Source organism: Aphis gossypii, chromosome X (assembly GCF_020184175.1).
Source record: "Aphis gossypii isolate Hap1 chromosome X, ASM2018417v2, whole genome shotgun sequence".
NCBI lineage: Eukaryota > Metazoa > Arthropoda > Insecta > Hemiptera > Aphididae > Aphis > Aphis gossypii.
Window position 1 is genome coordinate 34,817,266 of NC_065533.1, and position 17,156 is coordinate 34,834,421.

The following is a 17,156-nucleotide window of genomic DNA, read 5'->3' on the forward strand; positions in this document are numbered from 1 at the left end:
AATGGTTGTAAACGCTTTATTACTATTGGGTCGTAGACAATGGGACATATTATAAGCCATTGGAAAAAATCACAAAATATAGTCCAGAATTAAAAATGTTCTCCTAGTATCATCGTAAAAACAGTATTTAACTATAAATATAAGTTAATTAAAACACAACTAAAATAAGACGGAAGTTGATAAGACGCGGAAAATACTTAAATCGGTAAACGAGTTTACCTTTATCCAAATACTCGATACTGCAGCTACAGCAAAACCTGCTTGAAGGGGTTTTCAATAATAATTATATTATGCGGTAGGTATATTAGAACTGGTTATCGTTTAGACAGATGTTATTTAAAGGAGTACATTATGGAAAAATAATCGGAAAAAAAATAACTCAAAAAAATTTATATTTAAATTAAAAACCAAAAATTACACAAACACGCATACATAAAATTGCAAATTCGTTTTTGGCGTTACATGAAATTTCGTTTCTAGATAACCTGTTTTTAAGATTTTAGGAAAAACTGACGCTCTAAGTCCTGCATAATATGCATTGCATTATCGTCGCTTCGCGTCTCACCGACTAATTTCCACCGCATACCTAACAATAATAATATATATTATATTATTATACAACACCTAATTTAGCACCAGAGAGCGTTTTCTTTTTTTATACGCGGCGTCGTCGTCGGTAAATATAATCTATCGGCGGGTACACGCGCACGCAGCTTCATTACAATTTATCACTCGTCGTCGTCGTCGTCGTCGTCGCCGTCGCCGTCGTCGTCGTCGCAGTCGCCGTTGTCATCCGACCCGATCCGGTCGTGATAAACTTTGCAGTTTGGAGTCTCGGCACGTCTCTCTGTCTCCGCACTCCACAGTGACAGAATCATTTCCGCATTCGGATTTCGTCCGCCGCGAACTGTGACGCGTAAGACCTATATTATTATACAACAGCCGAACGCCGATATAATAATATAATATCATAAGATATTATACTATTATATCTTTATACGTATACTATTATTTTCTTATAAACGTCGAGGTAAATGAACAATGATCAACGAGATCGCATGTTATAATATTATTGTAATAATAATATTTTAAACCGAATAAAATGTAATACCCATATGGCCATATATATCTATATAAATTAAATATAATAATAAGTATTATGTAATATATATATTATGTATCTAATTACAAGTAGGTACCTATATAACGACTATAACGCACCGTGCACACAATTGTGCATTTGTGTAGATAATAATACGGATTGAAGTGGGCTTGGGTTAATTTTAAAATTTAAAATTAATAGTGGTTAATAGGTAGATATAATTTATTTAAATTTTTATATTGACATTTTGATCTATGGAAGGGGATCTATCCACCGTAAGTCATTATCCTCTCGTCGTGTCCTTTATATTTTGTGTACGCCGCAGTCTATATCTATTATATAAAATTTTCGTTCTCACGATTCATGCTCATATTGTAAAATAAAAATACAATCAGTGGTGGGATACTAAAAATGTTACATCGTGATGAGCGGTTCTGAAAAATAATTTATCTATATATTTCAAAATCATTTTTTTTTTTTTTTGTAGTAGGTACGTAATAAAAAAAAATATTTCGATTTATATTGTAGTATTTTGATAGGTAGATAGGTTTAAATAAATTTGAAAATTTAAATTTCTGTGCCTCATATTTACCTAGATAAGTAATATAATATATTTTACGGAACAAAATAATTTTACATTTTTATTCAACATAATACCTGATTGTCCAAGTACCTACCCTTGACCATCACTCCTTCCCCTACCCGGAAATCAGCCACAGAATACAATAATCTACAGTTTTACACTCTACAGGTAACTTTGTTGTCGTCGGAGTGATAATAATAAAAACGGAAAGCCGACGATAGTAGTAATAATAATAATAATAATAATAATTGGCAGTTAAGCGCAACTGTTTGGCGCGCGCCGACTACTGCTAAGCAAGATAATGGACAATGATATTATCTAATATCTTGTGTTTAGCATCAGCAGCTGCATGTGACCACCTAACGATAAGTTGATAACGATTACAAATAATAACAATATTGTTATGTTTTAAACGTATCACGACACAAGCAATCGGAAACATTATTTCTCACGGATCACGGTTATTCGCGATACCGTCCGCCGTCGCATCAGTCAGTGCCTCGCGCCAAATGAAAACGAAAAGAAACAAAATAAATATTTATCCATTTCTATTTTCCGTTATAAGCTAAAACAATATCCTAATACCTATGTGGTTCTGTTATTTGTTTTACGTATAATTATTATTGTTTGACACGCTAATGCATACATACCTACCTGGTTTGTCGTCGTGCGAATTACATCTGTTTTTATAATAACGATGACTGAACAATGACATGTTTGTTAAACGCAGGCCAACAAATATGTGGAACAAGCTACATCGTCACGATATGAGTATTAAATAAACACAGCGATAGGTACCTCGTCCTATTCGAAATCGGGCCACACAAGAGGACGGATAATATAATTATCGCATTTATTTTCTCCATCGCCATACGATGCGTTTGACACTGTTGCTGACGGCCATTTCGCTTGCAACGACTGACGTCTGTTTGGCCACCGATCCACTGGCCCAAGAGTATGGCGAGCTAGTGTTTTCATCTTTGGTGAGTACCTAGTTATAAAAATTATTTACCTATACAAATTTGTGTGGGCACCTAGGTAGGTATTTGTCAATTACAATCTGGCAAAAACAAAGACACGTCTAATCGAGTCTTGATACAGATTTTAATTGGTTATTGATGTTAAAGTCAGTGATGGGAAAGTTCTTTATGAAAATGAACTTATTCTAGTTCAAGTTCAAGACATTAAATATGAATTAGTTCAAATTTAAGTTCAACAAATTAAATATGAACTAGTTATATATTGTATATAAACTAAGAACTAGTCCATATTGTTATCAAGAATAAAAAAGTTACTAAATAAAATGTGTTAAAAAATAAAAATTGCTAAGTATATAACTACCTATGTTCCATGAACATTAAATTGTCAATGAGTAAACCCAAATCTTTTAAGATCAAAATAAAAATAGAAATTCATTTCTTGAAAACGTGAAGTTCACACAATATGAATGCGTTCAATTGATTGTGTTCTTTCCCATCACTGGTTAAAGTCAACTTAGTACAATATACATAGGTATATATTTACAGCATAAAACTATCTCAGTAGTAGAGTCTCAAAATGTAAAGAAATATATGAATCAATTGAAAAAAAATTCATTTGAAAATTAAAATTGTATCATAGGTACATGTATAATATAAGTATTGGATACTTATTTGTTTTAACTTACATTAGAGTGTCTTGTATAATTTGGCTACATGTTAATGCAACTTATCCAGTAATCCAGTTCTTTTTATTTTCAACAAAAATGGTTAAATGTCTAGGAAATAACTTATAAAATAAATGTAATTGACCATCCTTATTAACACATTCTGAATCTCTGATATTTATCTCAGAAAATTTCAAAATAAATCATTTCTGCCAACAGAAAACAAAAAAAAACTTGATAGTATATTATAAACAGTAATAAGAATTATTATGTTATATCATTATTTTATAAGTAACAACAATAACTCAATAATTATGATAGTTAATAGTATGTTGTATATATATATATTGTATAGTATTTAGAAGGTATTAATGTCACTGTAATTAACTACATATTTTAGCAAAATAAAATAAAATAAAAAATCTTCTAACATAGTGTGCTCATAATTTAGTACATTTTTATTTTTAATTATGAATCTCAAAACTAGTTCCATATATTATTTTGAATTACTACCTAATCTAACTGGAACTTGTAAGTTGTAAGTAATTCAAAATAACTAATAATATGTATTTATTGTTTCTTGACTTTGTATGGATTGAGTTGTGAATATTACAACATACATATTGGTATAATTGTCAGTGTTGAGGAGTAACTTAACTTAAGTTACAAGTTATTATCACAAATTTACTTTCTCAGTAATTTGATGATAATTTAATTATATTTTATTGTAAGTAATTTATATGTGATTTGAGTTACTTTTTTATAGCAATTATTACTTAATTACTCGTTACTTAATTTGGTTTAATACATGCACTAAAAAACTATCTAAAATTAGTGATAGTAATTTTGAAAATACACTTTTGTTTAAAATAAATTTGAAAAATAAAGATTAACATTTAATGTTCAACAAAATAAGTATTTGTTAATAATTTCTTATTATTGATTGTCATTATTTAATATTTAATTTATGTATTGTCGCATTGAACACATGATTATTAAGCTCCAGTGATATTTTTGAAAAAAAAATAATAACTTATAATGCAATTGGGTTACTTTTTAAACTCAATAGAAATGATGTAACTTGACCAAATAAAAAAAAAAGTAACTTAAAAATAATTTAGTTACAATTTTGACAAGGAATTAGTAATGTAATTTAATTACCAAAAAAATTGTAACTTCCCCAACACTGATAATTATGTATCTATATCATCATTTAAACTGCAACAGTTTTGAGTAAGTGAAGAAAATATGTTATGTTGATACATAAGAATGTGTGTACCTATAAGTGGTGTTATTATTTTTGTAAATATACAGTGTAACCGCTAATTGTATAGAAAATACTCCTTATGAATAAATGCTTGTAATCACATATTTTATTACTATTGCCAATAAACTAATTTGGAAAATTTTGAGATTCTCACTGTTGCAGAAGTGATGATATTTAACTCAATATTTTAATTTAAAGTTTTATTGCTACCTATTTATTTATTTGATTAATGTTTCATTTTAATTTCAGCTGTATAGACACGGTGATCGAGCGATAACTGATTTACCTTACCCTAAAGATCCTTATAGAAATACATCTTACTGGCCCATGGGTTTTGGACAGTTGACTAATGTAAGATTCTTCTTTTTATTTATTGTGTTCGACATAATTTAGAATAATTAGAAAAATAATATATTGTCAAAGTATTCAATACCTTGTAAAAATATTTCTATTTTCATACTTAATATGTCATGAACACATTAACTAAAATTATATCTTACTGAAAAAGATATTGTATGTGAAGTAAAATAACAATGATAATAACAAATAACTTATTATTTATTATCGAATTTATTAATAATCTTAAGTTATTGGTAATTCCTAAATATTGTAAATATTTCTACAACTATTGAATATTATATTTTTATTTTAGCATATTACATTATAGTAATTATTTAAATGTATCCCCTATTTTTTAATTTTAGCAAGGAAAAGAAAGACATTATGAGTTTGGAAAATGGATAAGAAATAGATATAGTGATTTTTTGCCTGTTAAATATTCAAGTGAAGACATATATATTCGTAGTACTAGTGTGGATCGTGCTTTAATGAGTGCCTCTGCTAATCTAGCTGGTTTATACCCACCAACTGGAGATCAAATATGGAACAACAATTTAGGAACCTTATGGCAACCAATTCCTATTCATTCAATTCCACGAGATCTTGATGAGGTAAATTTTACTTGAATGTTTTGTGCTGTATTTTATTAATTGATCTTTTTTTAAATTTTTTTAAAATTTATTTAATATTAATTTTTCAGTCTTTATCATTTGGTAATAACTGTCCTCAATTCACAAAGCATTTTGATGACCTTCAAAATTTACCAGAAATCCAGCGATTTAATGAAGATCACCAGAAATTATACAATTACCTTAAAGAAAATAGTGGCATGAATTTTACTGATTTAATTGATGACACATTAACTTTATATGATACATTATTGGTTGAGGTAACAATGATTTAGTTTTTAAAAGTATTCAAAATAAATTAGAATATTTAAATTATGCTTAATAATAAATTAGCTAATTTTTATAAATAATTTTAATAGATGCTTGGCCAAACTTTATTTAGTTGAATATCAATTAAATACATATAATATATATATTATATGAATATTAATTGTATAATAAATATTTTCTAGGTTATTTTGAATTGATTGGTCACATAGTTATGTCGCATTATGATACCAAATTATTTATTTATGTATATAATAAATTTAAAATTTAAATATCAAACTTGTGTTCTAAAAATATTACATACTATTTTTATAACAGTATATTATTATATTTATTTTGTATTGAATGTCAGATGTTCGGTTTCAGTCTGTGTCGTGTGTTTTATGTTTAAAATTGTGTCAGATTTTGTGTCTTGTGATTTTTGATATAATTTTTATTCGGAACTTTAAAATGCCCAAAGTAAAAACACCAATTAGGAGTTATTTACAAACTTAGTAAACTATCATAATGATACTTTTAAAACCGATGGTTCAATTTTGTATTACAATATTTGTGAAATTCCAGTTTACATGACTATAAAGTTTTTAGAAGACCAACATTTATTGCAATTTTAAGTGCATAACATTTAAAAATAAATGCATATTTTGTAGTATGTTACAGTATTTTTAGAAGCACATTTTAAGGATTTTTTGTGCAAATAAAACCAATCCCTACAAATCACAATCATAGGCAGTGGCACAAATCACATTCCACAAAATTTAATATAATAGTTTTATCTACTATGCTTTTGAAAATATTAGAAAATATATCATAAAAAGTATAATCATACCAGTGTTATAAACACAAGAAACACTTTAGGTTACATAAAAAAAAGAATAAAATATATTATCTTTAACAATTGAAATTGTTGTATTAATGTAAACACTTTTACATGTAAAACATACACTGCTGTTTAGACATAGCCTCTATGTGACATCAATGCATGTTTTTAAACACCTGTATATCATTGAATAATTAGTATTAAAGTGTGAGACCCACACCATAATATTTCTTAGATAATGACATACTTTAAATCTAAGTAAACTTGTTTTTAGTGTTGTGATGTCTTTTAACCAACTACTACCAAGTCATTATAGTTTATAAATTAACTTTTTAGTTATACATGTATCATGTATCTGTATACTACAGTAGTAATTATTTTTCATTAAAAAAGTTGCTTAGTTTTTTTTATTTAGGAACAAAGTAATATTGCACTTTTTTTTTAGTTATTTTAAAAATTAATTTTTAATTCACCTAAACGAAACCCCTTAAGTCCAGCAGTCATAAAGTATAAATATAGATTTATTATCATATTCATATCTTAGTTTTAAAAATTTCTCTAAATAATTAATAGCTAATTAAGATATTTTGTGTACAAATGTCCTGTAAGAATTTATCCATTACCAGAAGTGGTGGAAATATTATCAGTACAAAAATTGTTTTTCTTTAATAATTTTTCTAGAAACTTAAAAATGATATTTTAATTTAAAATTATTTACTCTAATAGCTAATATTAACAATCATAAATTAAATTTGTCAGGTTTTGGCTTTATTTTTGTCAGTGATCACACTATGATAATAATAATTAATAATAATATTCTTTTGTCTGATTAATAAAAACACAACAAATTGTTTATAGGTACCTTGAAGTATGTTATAAAAGTAAAAAAATTTAAAGACAAAGGTGACCCTTTAAAATTTTGGGTCAGTGTGTGCGGTACATGTCTTGCATGAACCCAGAAGTTGTGGCACTGCTTAATATAGGTCATACATTTTAATGGTTAATTTATTTGTATTATTTATTCATTTTTTAGACACAATTTAATTATACTTTACCCAATTGGACTAATTCTGTGTTCCCTGAAAAGTTAAGAGAAGTTTCTGAATTGGCATTTCTATTGCCAACGTATACACCATTATTGAAGAAACTAAGTTGTGGTAAGTGTAAATTTAATAATAGATAAAAATGAAAAGAATATTATAACTTTGAATAGTTATTATATTAAAAAAAGTAGAGAAACATTTCTTAGTATTTTATTAAATAATTAAAATAACATAATATAACTACAAAATTGTTATATATTTTTTTTATTAAATATTATAAAATTATGTATTGATATTGCATTTATGATAAATATTTTATATGATTAATATTTGTTATACTTGTTTTTTTTTTCATGTTATTATATTTATATTGGAATAACAATTACTATATTTAAAACAAATGATAAAATATAATGTTTTTAATATATATTAACCAAGAAAATAGCAAAATAAGTCAGTTACTTATGTACTTAAATTTGTCTTAAAAAAATCTTATATATAACATACAAAAATTCATTTACTCAATATTCATAGCTAATTAATAACAAATATCTGATGAGTCTTAATAAAGTTCCATTCATTTTAATATTTTAATAACCATTTTTATCTAACTAAATAAGTACATTAATTAATGTGTATTACTTATTAAAATAATAACCATTTTATATTATTTAATTTATTAACTAACTGCATAATACATAAAATAATATGTTTAAAATATCGTTAAAACAATTTTGTTTACTTAGTAAATATCTGAAAAAAAGTGAATATAATTTTAACACATTATTTACATATTTTCTTTATTTAACCTATATAAAATCAGTAAATGTTTATAATACTTTGATTTGATTTTTTTTCTCAGGTGTATTGCTTAATGAAATCGTTGATAATATGAAACAAAAACGGAATGGAACCATGAAAACTAATTACAAATTATGGGTATACTCAGCTCATGATACCAATGTAGCTGGGTTATTGCATTCCTTGAATGTGTACAATTATAAATTACCTCCTTATGCTGCTGCAGTGTTTTTAGAACTTAGAAAGAGTAAAAACTCAAATAATACTTATGTTGTTACTGTAAGCCAATACATTATTTAACGATCTAAGTTGTATCAACTAAGGAGTAATTAATTATTTATATTTCAAAGGTATCATACAGAAACACTTCTACTCATGATCCTTATTTACTTCATGTTCCGGGTTGTGATTCAATAGCATGTGATTTAGACCAATTTATTGATGTTGTGAATCCAATTCTACTAACAGACTGGTACAAAGAATGCAATACATCGGATGAAAATAATTTGTTGACTTATATTGGTAAGTTGCTATCCTATTTTTCCAAATCTTATCCCACAATTTTTCAAAACTAATTAAAAAAAATTTTTTTTTCTTTATTTAACTACTTTAAATATTTATTGTAGCTATGTTAATGTTATTTTTTCTGTTAATCTCCCACTATTTCAGTTATTAATTGATTAAAAGTTTTTCAAAAAAAATAAAAAAGCCAACATAGGTAATAGAAAAAGTAAAATTTATTTTTTTCCAATTTTTTAAAGTATAAGGTTTAAATGTTTTCTTTGTATCCAAAACATTTAAAATTTTAAAATTTTCTATAGATATGCTTTTATTAATTTTAGCGATTTCTCATTAGGTATTCACTATAAAATTCTTAAAAATGCTGCCTAATGTAATTATATAATATAAAATATATTATGTAAAATGTATATACATAAACAAAAAAATCAGTTAAAAAATTAGTATGTCAAAGTTATAATACCTGTCAAAATAATAAAATCAACAAAAAAATTTTTTTTTTCTAATTAACAACACAATTTTAAGTCATTTATATTATGTTAATATGTACAGAATTAAAATAAGTATATAATAAGAATTGATTTTCAATATTTTTAAATGATATAGAGATCATGAATTTTTTATATGAATAAATTATAAATTGTTTTGTTTAATAACTAATTAGTACTTATTTGATTTTGTCTTAGGAATTATTGCAGTAATATTGATAGCTGTTTCTATTATATTTTTTATGTTGAACAAAAAATATTTCATCTGTTATTGTGGCAGAAATTATCAAAAATGTATGTACAAAAAAATCATCTATACCTAGTACTTATTATAATAGTATTTTTTATTTATATTTAATAACATTAGAATGCTTATGTATTTTATATATTCTTAGTATTTTATTTTTTGTTATTATTATTATTTATCTATTTTGTAGTTAAAATATACAGTCAAATAATTTAATTATCTAAATTTTAATGTATTTGAAAGTTTCTTGTTAAATAATTTAATATCATAAAACACAAATAAAATAAAATGGGAAAAGAATTTTTTTTTTAATTTACTAAAATACATTTAGCTCAGAGTTTAGACTTAACTACAACTTCTCAGTATATATTTTTAACTATCTTCTTAATATATAACTAAGAAATGTTGTTGTTTTAAAAATATTAAATATAACTTATTTTACAATCTCTAGTTTTAACAACTTTTTAAAATTATTATTTAGAATCTAGTAAATTACTGACGAAAAGGTACCTTATTATCTACAAATAGTACAAAATACTCAATTTAGAGCTTTATATATATATATATATATATATTTTAATTATTGTTCTAGGTACACATATTAGTTTTATATTAATTATATATGAATATAAATAAACTCTAATTTAAAAATAAATTTTAAAGATATCCTTTATTTAAAATAATGACTATAGATATTTATTATAATTTAGTATTCATTATAATAAATAATAAATAATATAGGTTATAAAAATGTGTTGTTATTTTTGTTAATTCACTAAATCATTATTATATTAACTAATTTTACATACTGAGACTGAGAGTTAAATAAAGTAAGTTTTCCATTGAATTTTTATTTTTTTTAATAAAATTATAACAAAAAGTGTAGGGATTAAAGCTTTTTGTATTTCCTATGTGCAAACAATTTTGATATATTTTATGCTATAGATTTCTCTAAATACTAATTATTAATTAAGAATATTGTTAATAAATTAATTTACATTACTTATTATTATTATTGTATATTTTATGTTTTTTATTTCAGTTTAAATGGCATGGACTGAAACCTTTTTTTTATGCATCACGACGAATTTATTGACTAAATCTGTATTGAAGAAAAAATTTTATTTTATATACTAAGCATGCTAATTATTTTCATATTACTAAATAGCTTAGTATGTTTCAATATTCAATGTTTTATAATAGTTAATGTTATTTATCACTCATACTACAAATGGGTATTATAATTTTTTTTTTTTAGGTTATAACAAAATTATGTCAGATAATAGATAGTATGATTACTGTGTTGTAGTAGTTAGATTGTAGTGTTTGTTTTAGTATTTGAATAGAAATATAGATCCCCATGTAATGAAATATGACTGACGCCAGTGTATCAAATCTAAAAAATTAAATAAAACTTAGAATAATATGAATTTTGTTTTTATTTTTATCTTAGTATCTCAAATAGTCTTAAACTTTTTAATTTGTAACCACTTTAATTTCATTTAATAATACTCTAATAGTTTTTATAAACCACTTATTAACAGTGTCAATAATAATTTTATAAAGGTACTTCATGTATTAAAATTGAACTATTGACTCCTTTGGTAACAACTAAAATATTTTATTAATTTCCTTTAAGTATTCAATGTTTTTCAGTAAATTAATTAAATATTAACTTGAAACTCTATCAGTGGTTACTCATTAATACACTTTTAAGTTCATACTATTTTTATAATTGATATTTAACGAAACATGAACAAGTTATTGTTATTGGTTACATATAAATAATTAATATATTATATATATTTTGTATATAAGGTAAGTAACTAATTGATGATTAGTTATTGCTTGTTAATATTGAATTAATAATAAAGTACTTGCAATAACCTGAAATAATCATTTATTTTTGCTCTATCAAAATATCAATATTTCTACATTACTTTAAGTCGGTATAGGACATTTGTAGTTTTTATTTTAAGTATAGGTACTTATAAAAAATAGTTTCCACTATGTGATTTTACTGTATGTGGATATGTGTGTGATCTTTTCAATTTTTACCTTTTAGAATTTTAGACAGTGTAGTTAATTTGTATTTTTCGTCCGGGTTTAAATTATATTTGTACTATTTATTTACATATAGTTTGAATCTATAAAAATCGTTTTAGATAGGTTACTTCTACCTATTAGGTACGTCTATGTACTCTATTATGACTTGATTGCCATTTTATATACAACACGAATTGGCAATCTCGCATAGAATACATCACTTAGGTTATAGGTAAAAACTAAAAATAGTCCAAAATTCAGCAATTAAGCTCATTGTTGTCTATGACATGGCCATCAAATTTTAACATATGAACCTTTTAACTTGATTTATCTATATGGTTGAAACACGATTACAGATTGCCACCATGTACATAATATAACATAATATATTGTTTTGTAGTTTTGGTACTCAAACAAATCACACGATTATGAACAAAATTTAGTGTAACGTTGCCAAAGTTGTGTAAGTGCAACGAATATGGTAAAAATTTAAAATTATCAACTTTTGAGTACGCTATAACTTGTCGAAATAATGCTTCAATTTAAAACTGGTTTCCGATGAAAAATTTAATATCCCTGGTATATTATAGAGGTAAAAATTAAGAAGTGTCGTGTAGTTGTCAAAAAAATCGGGAAAAACAGGAATATTCATGCAAAACCAGTCTTCGACCAAATCGATTTTTGTTATATACCTAGTTATAACTCAATAGGAAATCACTAATCACTATAAATACTTAAAATGTTCACCAAATGTTTATATTAGCGTTATCTATACACGATTAAATTTTCAAAATATTCTGACTCTTTTTGAGCTATTTGTAGACAACTGAAATTTTCAATTTTTCTAAGTATTTTTTTTTTTTTGAAAAGTCGATAAAAAAATTTTGGGTGCCCAAAAAAACTTATAAGCATTTTAAGTTCAAAGTTATACGAAAAATTCCAAAATCACGAAAATTTGCAAGTAATTTTGTTGTTGAAAATTCATAACTTTTTTTGTATCTAAGGTTAAAAAGTTCAACATTAAGTTTTCCTTTAAATAGCTATAGAGAAATCTCGAGGCGTCATTATAGGAAAAAATGTTATTAGCGTTTGAATTTAACATTTTTATGAAATTGCGTAACAATAACGATTTATAATTTATATTTATATTGAATAAGTAAAAATAGAAATTTTCTTCACATAATTTAATTTTTTAAATATTTTGTTTATTTTAATGATATTTGTAGGCATTTAAAATATTTGTTGTTATTTAGTTTTTTTAAAAAAAATATCACTACAATTTTTTTGGCAAAATACTTAAAAACTATATACGAAGTTCCTCATACGTTAGTCTTTTAGTGATTAAAAAATTATAAGAATACTAAAAATAATAAATACTAAAATTTTTTTTTTTATTAGTGTTTGAAGTTCAAATATTGATAAAATTCGTCAAAATCATAAATATTTAAATTATTTTATAGGTAGTTAAAAATGTATAAAGTATTTTATACAAGTAGCTATGAGTTGATTATTGATAATTTAATACAAGATTTTCTATAAGTTTGGTTTACAATAATTATAGAAGAAGTTGAATATTAACCAATTAAAAAAAATTTATCTATTAAGTTAAAATGTTTACGAAATCAAAAATTACCTCGTAAAATAACGATTTACTATCAAATAATTTCAGATTTTTGTTATAGTTAAAAATTACTAGTCATAGAAACTTGAAACGTATACCAGTTGTTTAAATTGGCATTTTCTGTAGCATATTAAGGGCAAATAAAGACGCCCCTTTACTTTTAAAAAACTATGGCGTCCGGGGGAAATTTCCTTCTCCCCCCCCCCCTTAAAACAGCTTAGACCGAGATCTACTCGATACCTATTGTATAACAGAGCGTTATCCATTTGACCACTCTTTTATTGTTTTTTATTGTATCGTTGTAAAATAGAGACAAACATTGTGTTAAATTGTTTCAATTTTCTATTTTTGGTTTTTAGTGCATATTTTTACTATAATTTTGAACAGTTTTCATATAAATATGGATAGCAACTATGATTTTTTAAATAAAATAATTCAAAGCAAATCACGTAAAACATATAAAAAAAATAATTATATAAAATTTATGGATCCTATCAATTTTTATTCGGACAGTGAATGAGTTTAGTAGGAGGTTCAGATTAACCAAACAAATATTTGTAAATATTTTGATGCCTATGGTATTTACTGAACAAAAACTTCAAATACATACAGACCTGAAGGGATTACTTGTGAACAAAATAAGGAAAGTTCTGATAGCATTAAGGTTTTATGCGACTGAATGCTACCAAGTAATTTTATTTCAATATTAATGAATAATGTTTTATTGCTATATTATCATATTATTAGGTAGCTATATATTTTATTAGCATAAATATTTAGGTCTACATTTTTTATTTTCAATTGAATTTATTTGGTTAATGGAGATTAAAAGATGTGTCTGAGAATCACAATAATTTTAAGGGCATGGGTTAAGTTTCCTTAATCAAGTAGAAATTGTCAAACAAAAATTTTACCGAATTTCCAAATTTCCGGGAATTACGATGACTATAGATAGCACACATATACCCATTAGTAGTCCAGGGGGTGAACAAGCAGAATATTTTCGTGACAGAAAATGATGGATGACATTAAACGTTCAGCTAATAGTAGGGCTTGATATGGAAATGTTTGATGTTGTGACTCATAACTAGTTAAGTATTTATTTAAAATTACTTGCAAAAAAATTAGTTTACATTTAATACGTACAGAAGTACAGAATTCTCACAGTTTTGAAGTATTATTTATAAATTTGGTAACATTTGTTCGCAATCGTATCTTTTTTGGAAGTCTGTTTTTATTCTATATAGGTAACCGTCTACAATCGTGTACCACACTATCATCGACATATAAACTCAGTTATTATAGGTGCACGATATAAGGTACAAGAGAAGCGAACCACGTAATGCATTATGTTATACATATTACATAGGTAGGTAAAAATTGAATTATAACTATAATCACATACCACGAAAACCAACTAAAATATAATATACAATGTTTATAATCATTCATTTATTTTAATTAAAAATAATGTTAACAAATTAATCATTAACATAATTATTACGTCATATACCTACCCAAAGTTATAAAATCAAAAATATTATTTATCCTCGCGCGTTACGCTATAAATGTTGGCATTAGGCATCAAATTTAACTCGGATGCATTTTATACGACACGGAGATAGCTATAATATATTATTATATGTAACTTAGAGATAAAGCGATAGGGATTGTTTATTGCCTAAATCTTTTATACTTAATAAGGCGTAGATAAATATTTAATAGTTATTGTATTATAGGTACATATTGATATATAAAAATGTTGAAAACTGTACTGTTAGATTAGGCTAAGGTTTAATGTTTCGATTTGACAACGTAAAACTAATGTATAAGCGTTTAAAGCAAATACGAGCAATGTTTTGAATAAAATAAGTTCAAAATCCAAAATAGGATGAGTGATACCTACTCTCCGCAGAATGTGTCTTTGATATATGTGTACATATTATGCTTAGATAGATAGGACTGATCAACTGTAATAAGCGTGTCGTCCTGATGATTTATTACTCCGTTTTTCTTTTATTTCCGTCCCGTTTAAATTGTGTAAATGTTTCAGTGTATCATGCCGTGCCCCGGGAAGAGACAGAGACTGTGGACTTCGATCAAGACGGACGGAGTCGCGTAGCCGTCTCGTTTCGGATGAACGGCGTCGAATCGACATCCGCAGACGTGTAAATATGTTATAATGTAATATAGTACGTACCTACCTTCAGCAGTAATAGTGTGTAACGCAGAAGGCGATGCATCTGTGATGTTTTTCGTTAAGGTCCCCGTCACATAACAATGTAATAATAATAATAATATTATGAGCGATTTTTGTAAATTATTGAGAAATTCCATTTTTCCAAAAACTGCACGTATCGATCGATCGTTTAAGAGCCACAATTATTTATCCATAGTGGATCCTCGTGTGTAATAATTATTGTCGCGCAATCGCCGTTTGTTTGTACAATATTTAATATTATTATTTATTTATTACACAAAATAATATAATATATAGAAATATAGAATAAAGATTGTACTCATATATTATTATTAATAATTATGATTTCTGACCATTATTATATGCGTAAGATGAATGAGAATTTTATTTGTTAGCGTAATGTGGTCGGATGGTTACTCGACCACATTATTATTATTGTCGCTTATTATCGTTTTCCCAAGTATAATATATACCTATTATAATATTATATTATCTGCATAAGATAGATGTATTAAAAAAAAACAACTATTACCTACATACCTATTTCAATAGTTTAATACGTAAAGGCTATGCAAAGCTTAGGCTTTATTTTTTCATCTAATTGCTCTTTATGTGTTGAAGGGTGCGGAAAAGCGTTATAACGAGGTGGCGCTTATATATAGACACTGCCTATGTTTGTACAACTTTCGATTATCGTTAAAGTAGAAAAAGCTGTCGCTCATCGTTAGCGGTCTTTAATCAGTTTAATTTATTTCGATAAGAAAAGTCAAAATACCAAATTCATTGCCTATAGGCATTTGAAGAAAAAAAATTATAACATTATAAGTGATAAGTACGTGTACCCATCAACCATTGACTATCATCTATCTATATTCTAACTAAACATCTATTGTTTTTTTAACCTTTTTTTACCCATTAAGTACCTTTCAGTTTTTGATAAACCTCATCACACCTCGTTAATAATTAAATAATCCGATAACATTTTTCTATTGTTTTGGTTATACTGAGACTGTACATGGATAGAAATAGGTACCTAGTACCTATGCAGTATGCTATATAAAATCTAAATAGTTTTATTATATTACATACTTAAATCATGCTGTAATAGTCAATAACTAGAGTAACATTAGCTAGCTATTTTTTCACGCTTAAAAATTTTAATTTTAATTCCTACTAAAAATATAAATTTTACAAATATAATATTACAATATTATGTATACCTAGAACCTGTGTAATACTATATTTAATATTCGAAAATCATACTAACTAATTTTATTACACACAGTTTTATATTTCATTACAATGTGTATAAGTCATAAATACAAAAAAAAAATAAATAAATAACCACGTACTTTAAAATTAAAAATGCGCGCAAGGTGGTGTCAACGCCCACGTTGAGAATCACCTTGCATTATAAGATAAAGTAAGTTATCAATTATTAAAAATATTATTATCGTTGTATTATATTCATCTAAGTACCTATGTATTATGATAATACGTAACATGATGAGGTGACTTCTTAATTATTATGAAAATCGA

At 25.4% G+C, this 17,156-nt stretch overlaps 1 protein-coding gene across 7 annotated transcripts; it reads left to right on the top strand.

Moving 5' to 3' along the window:
• Positions 1 to 683: 683 nt before the first annotated feature.
• Positions 684 to 15,975, top strand: LOC114129708 (prostatic acid phosphatase). Of its 7 annotated transcripts, none has more exons than XM_050206041.1 (10): positions 684 to 1,030; positions 2,416 to 2,668; positions 4,847 to 4,948; positions 5,302 to 5,547; positions 5,637 to 5,825; positions 7,686 to 7,809; positions 8,558 to 8,775; positions 8,847 to 9,018; positions 9,702 to 9,797; positions 15,471 to 15,975. In XM_050206041.1, exons 2-10 carry the CDS (start codon positions 2,561 to 2,563, stop codon positions 15,587 to 15,589), a joined length of 1,374 nt encoding a protein of 457 aa, XP_050061998.1. In that variant the 5' UTR covers positions 684 to 1,030; positions 2,416 to 2,560; the 3' UTR covers positions 15,590 to 15,975. The 7 variants fall into 7 exon arrangements, with proteins under 7 accessions (XP_050061998.1, XP_027850315.1, XP_027850318.1 ...); XM_027994514.2 differs by having other exon boundaries at positions 684 to 916; XM_027994516.2 differs by lacking the exon at positions 15,471 to 15,975 and adding an exon at positions 10,793 to 11,180 and having other exon boundaries at positions 689 to 916.
• Positions 15,976 to 17,156: the final 1,181 nt, after the last annotated feature.

What these genes read in the sequence shown, in the direction of transcription:
- LOC114129708 (XM_050206041.1), top strand. Translation starts at nt 2,561, where the DNA reads ATGCGTTTGACACTGTTGCTGACGGCCATTTCGCTTGCAACGACTGAC. An exon ending in ATAATACTTATGTTGTTACT is followed by an intron (nt 8,776 to 8,846) that starts GTAAGCCAATAC and finishes TATATTTCAAAG; the next exon opens with GTATCATACAGAAACACTTC. An exon ending in TGGCAGAAATTATCAAAAAT is followed by an intron (nt 9,798 to 15,470) that starts GTATGTACAAAA and finishes TAAATGTTTCAG; the next exon opens with TGTATCATGCCGTGCCCCGG.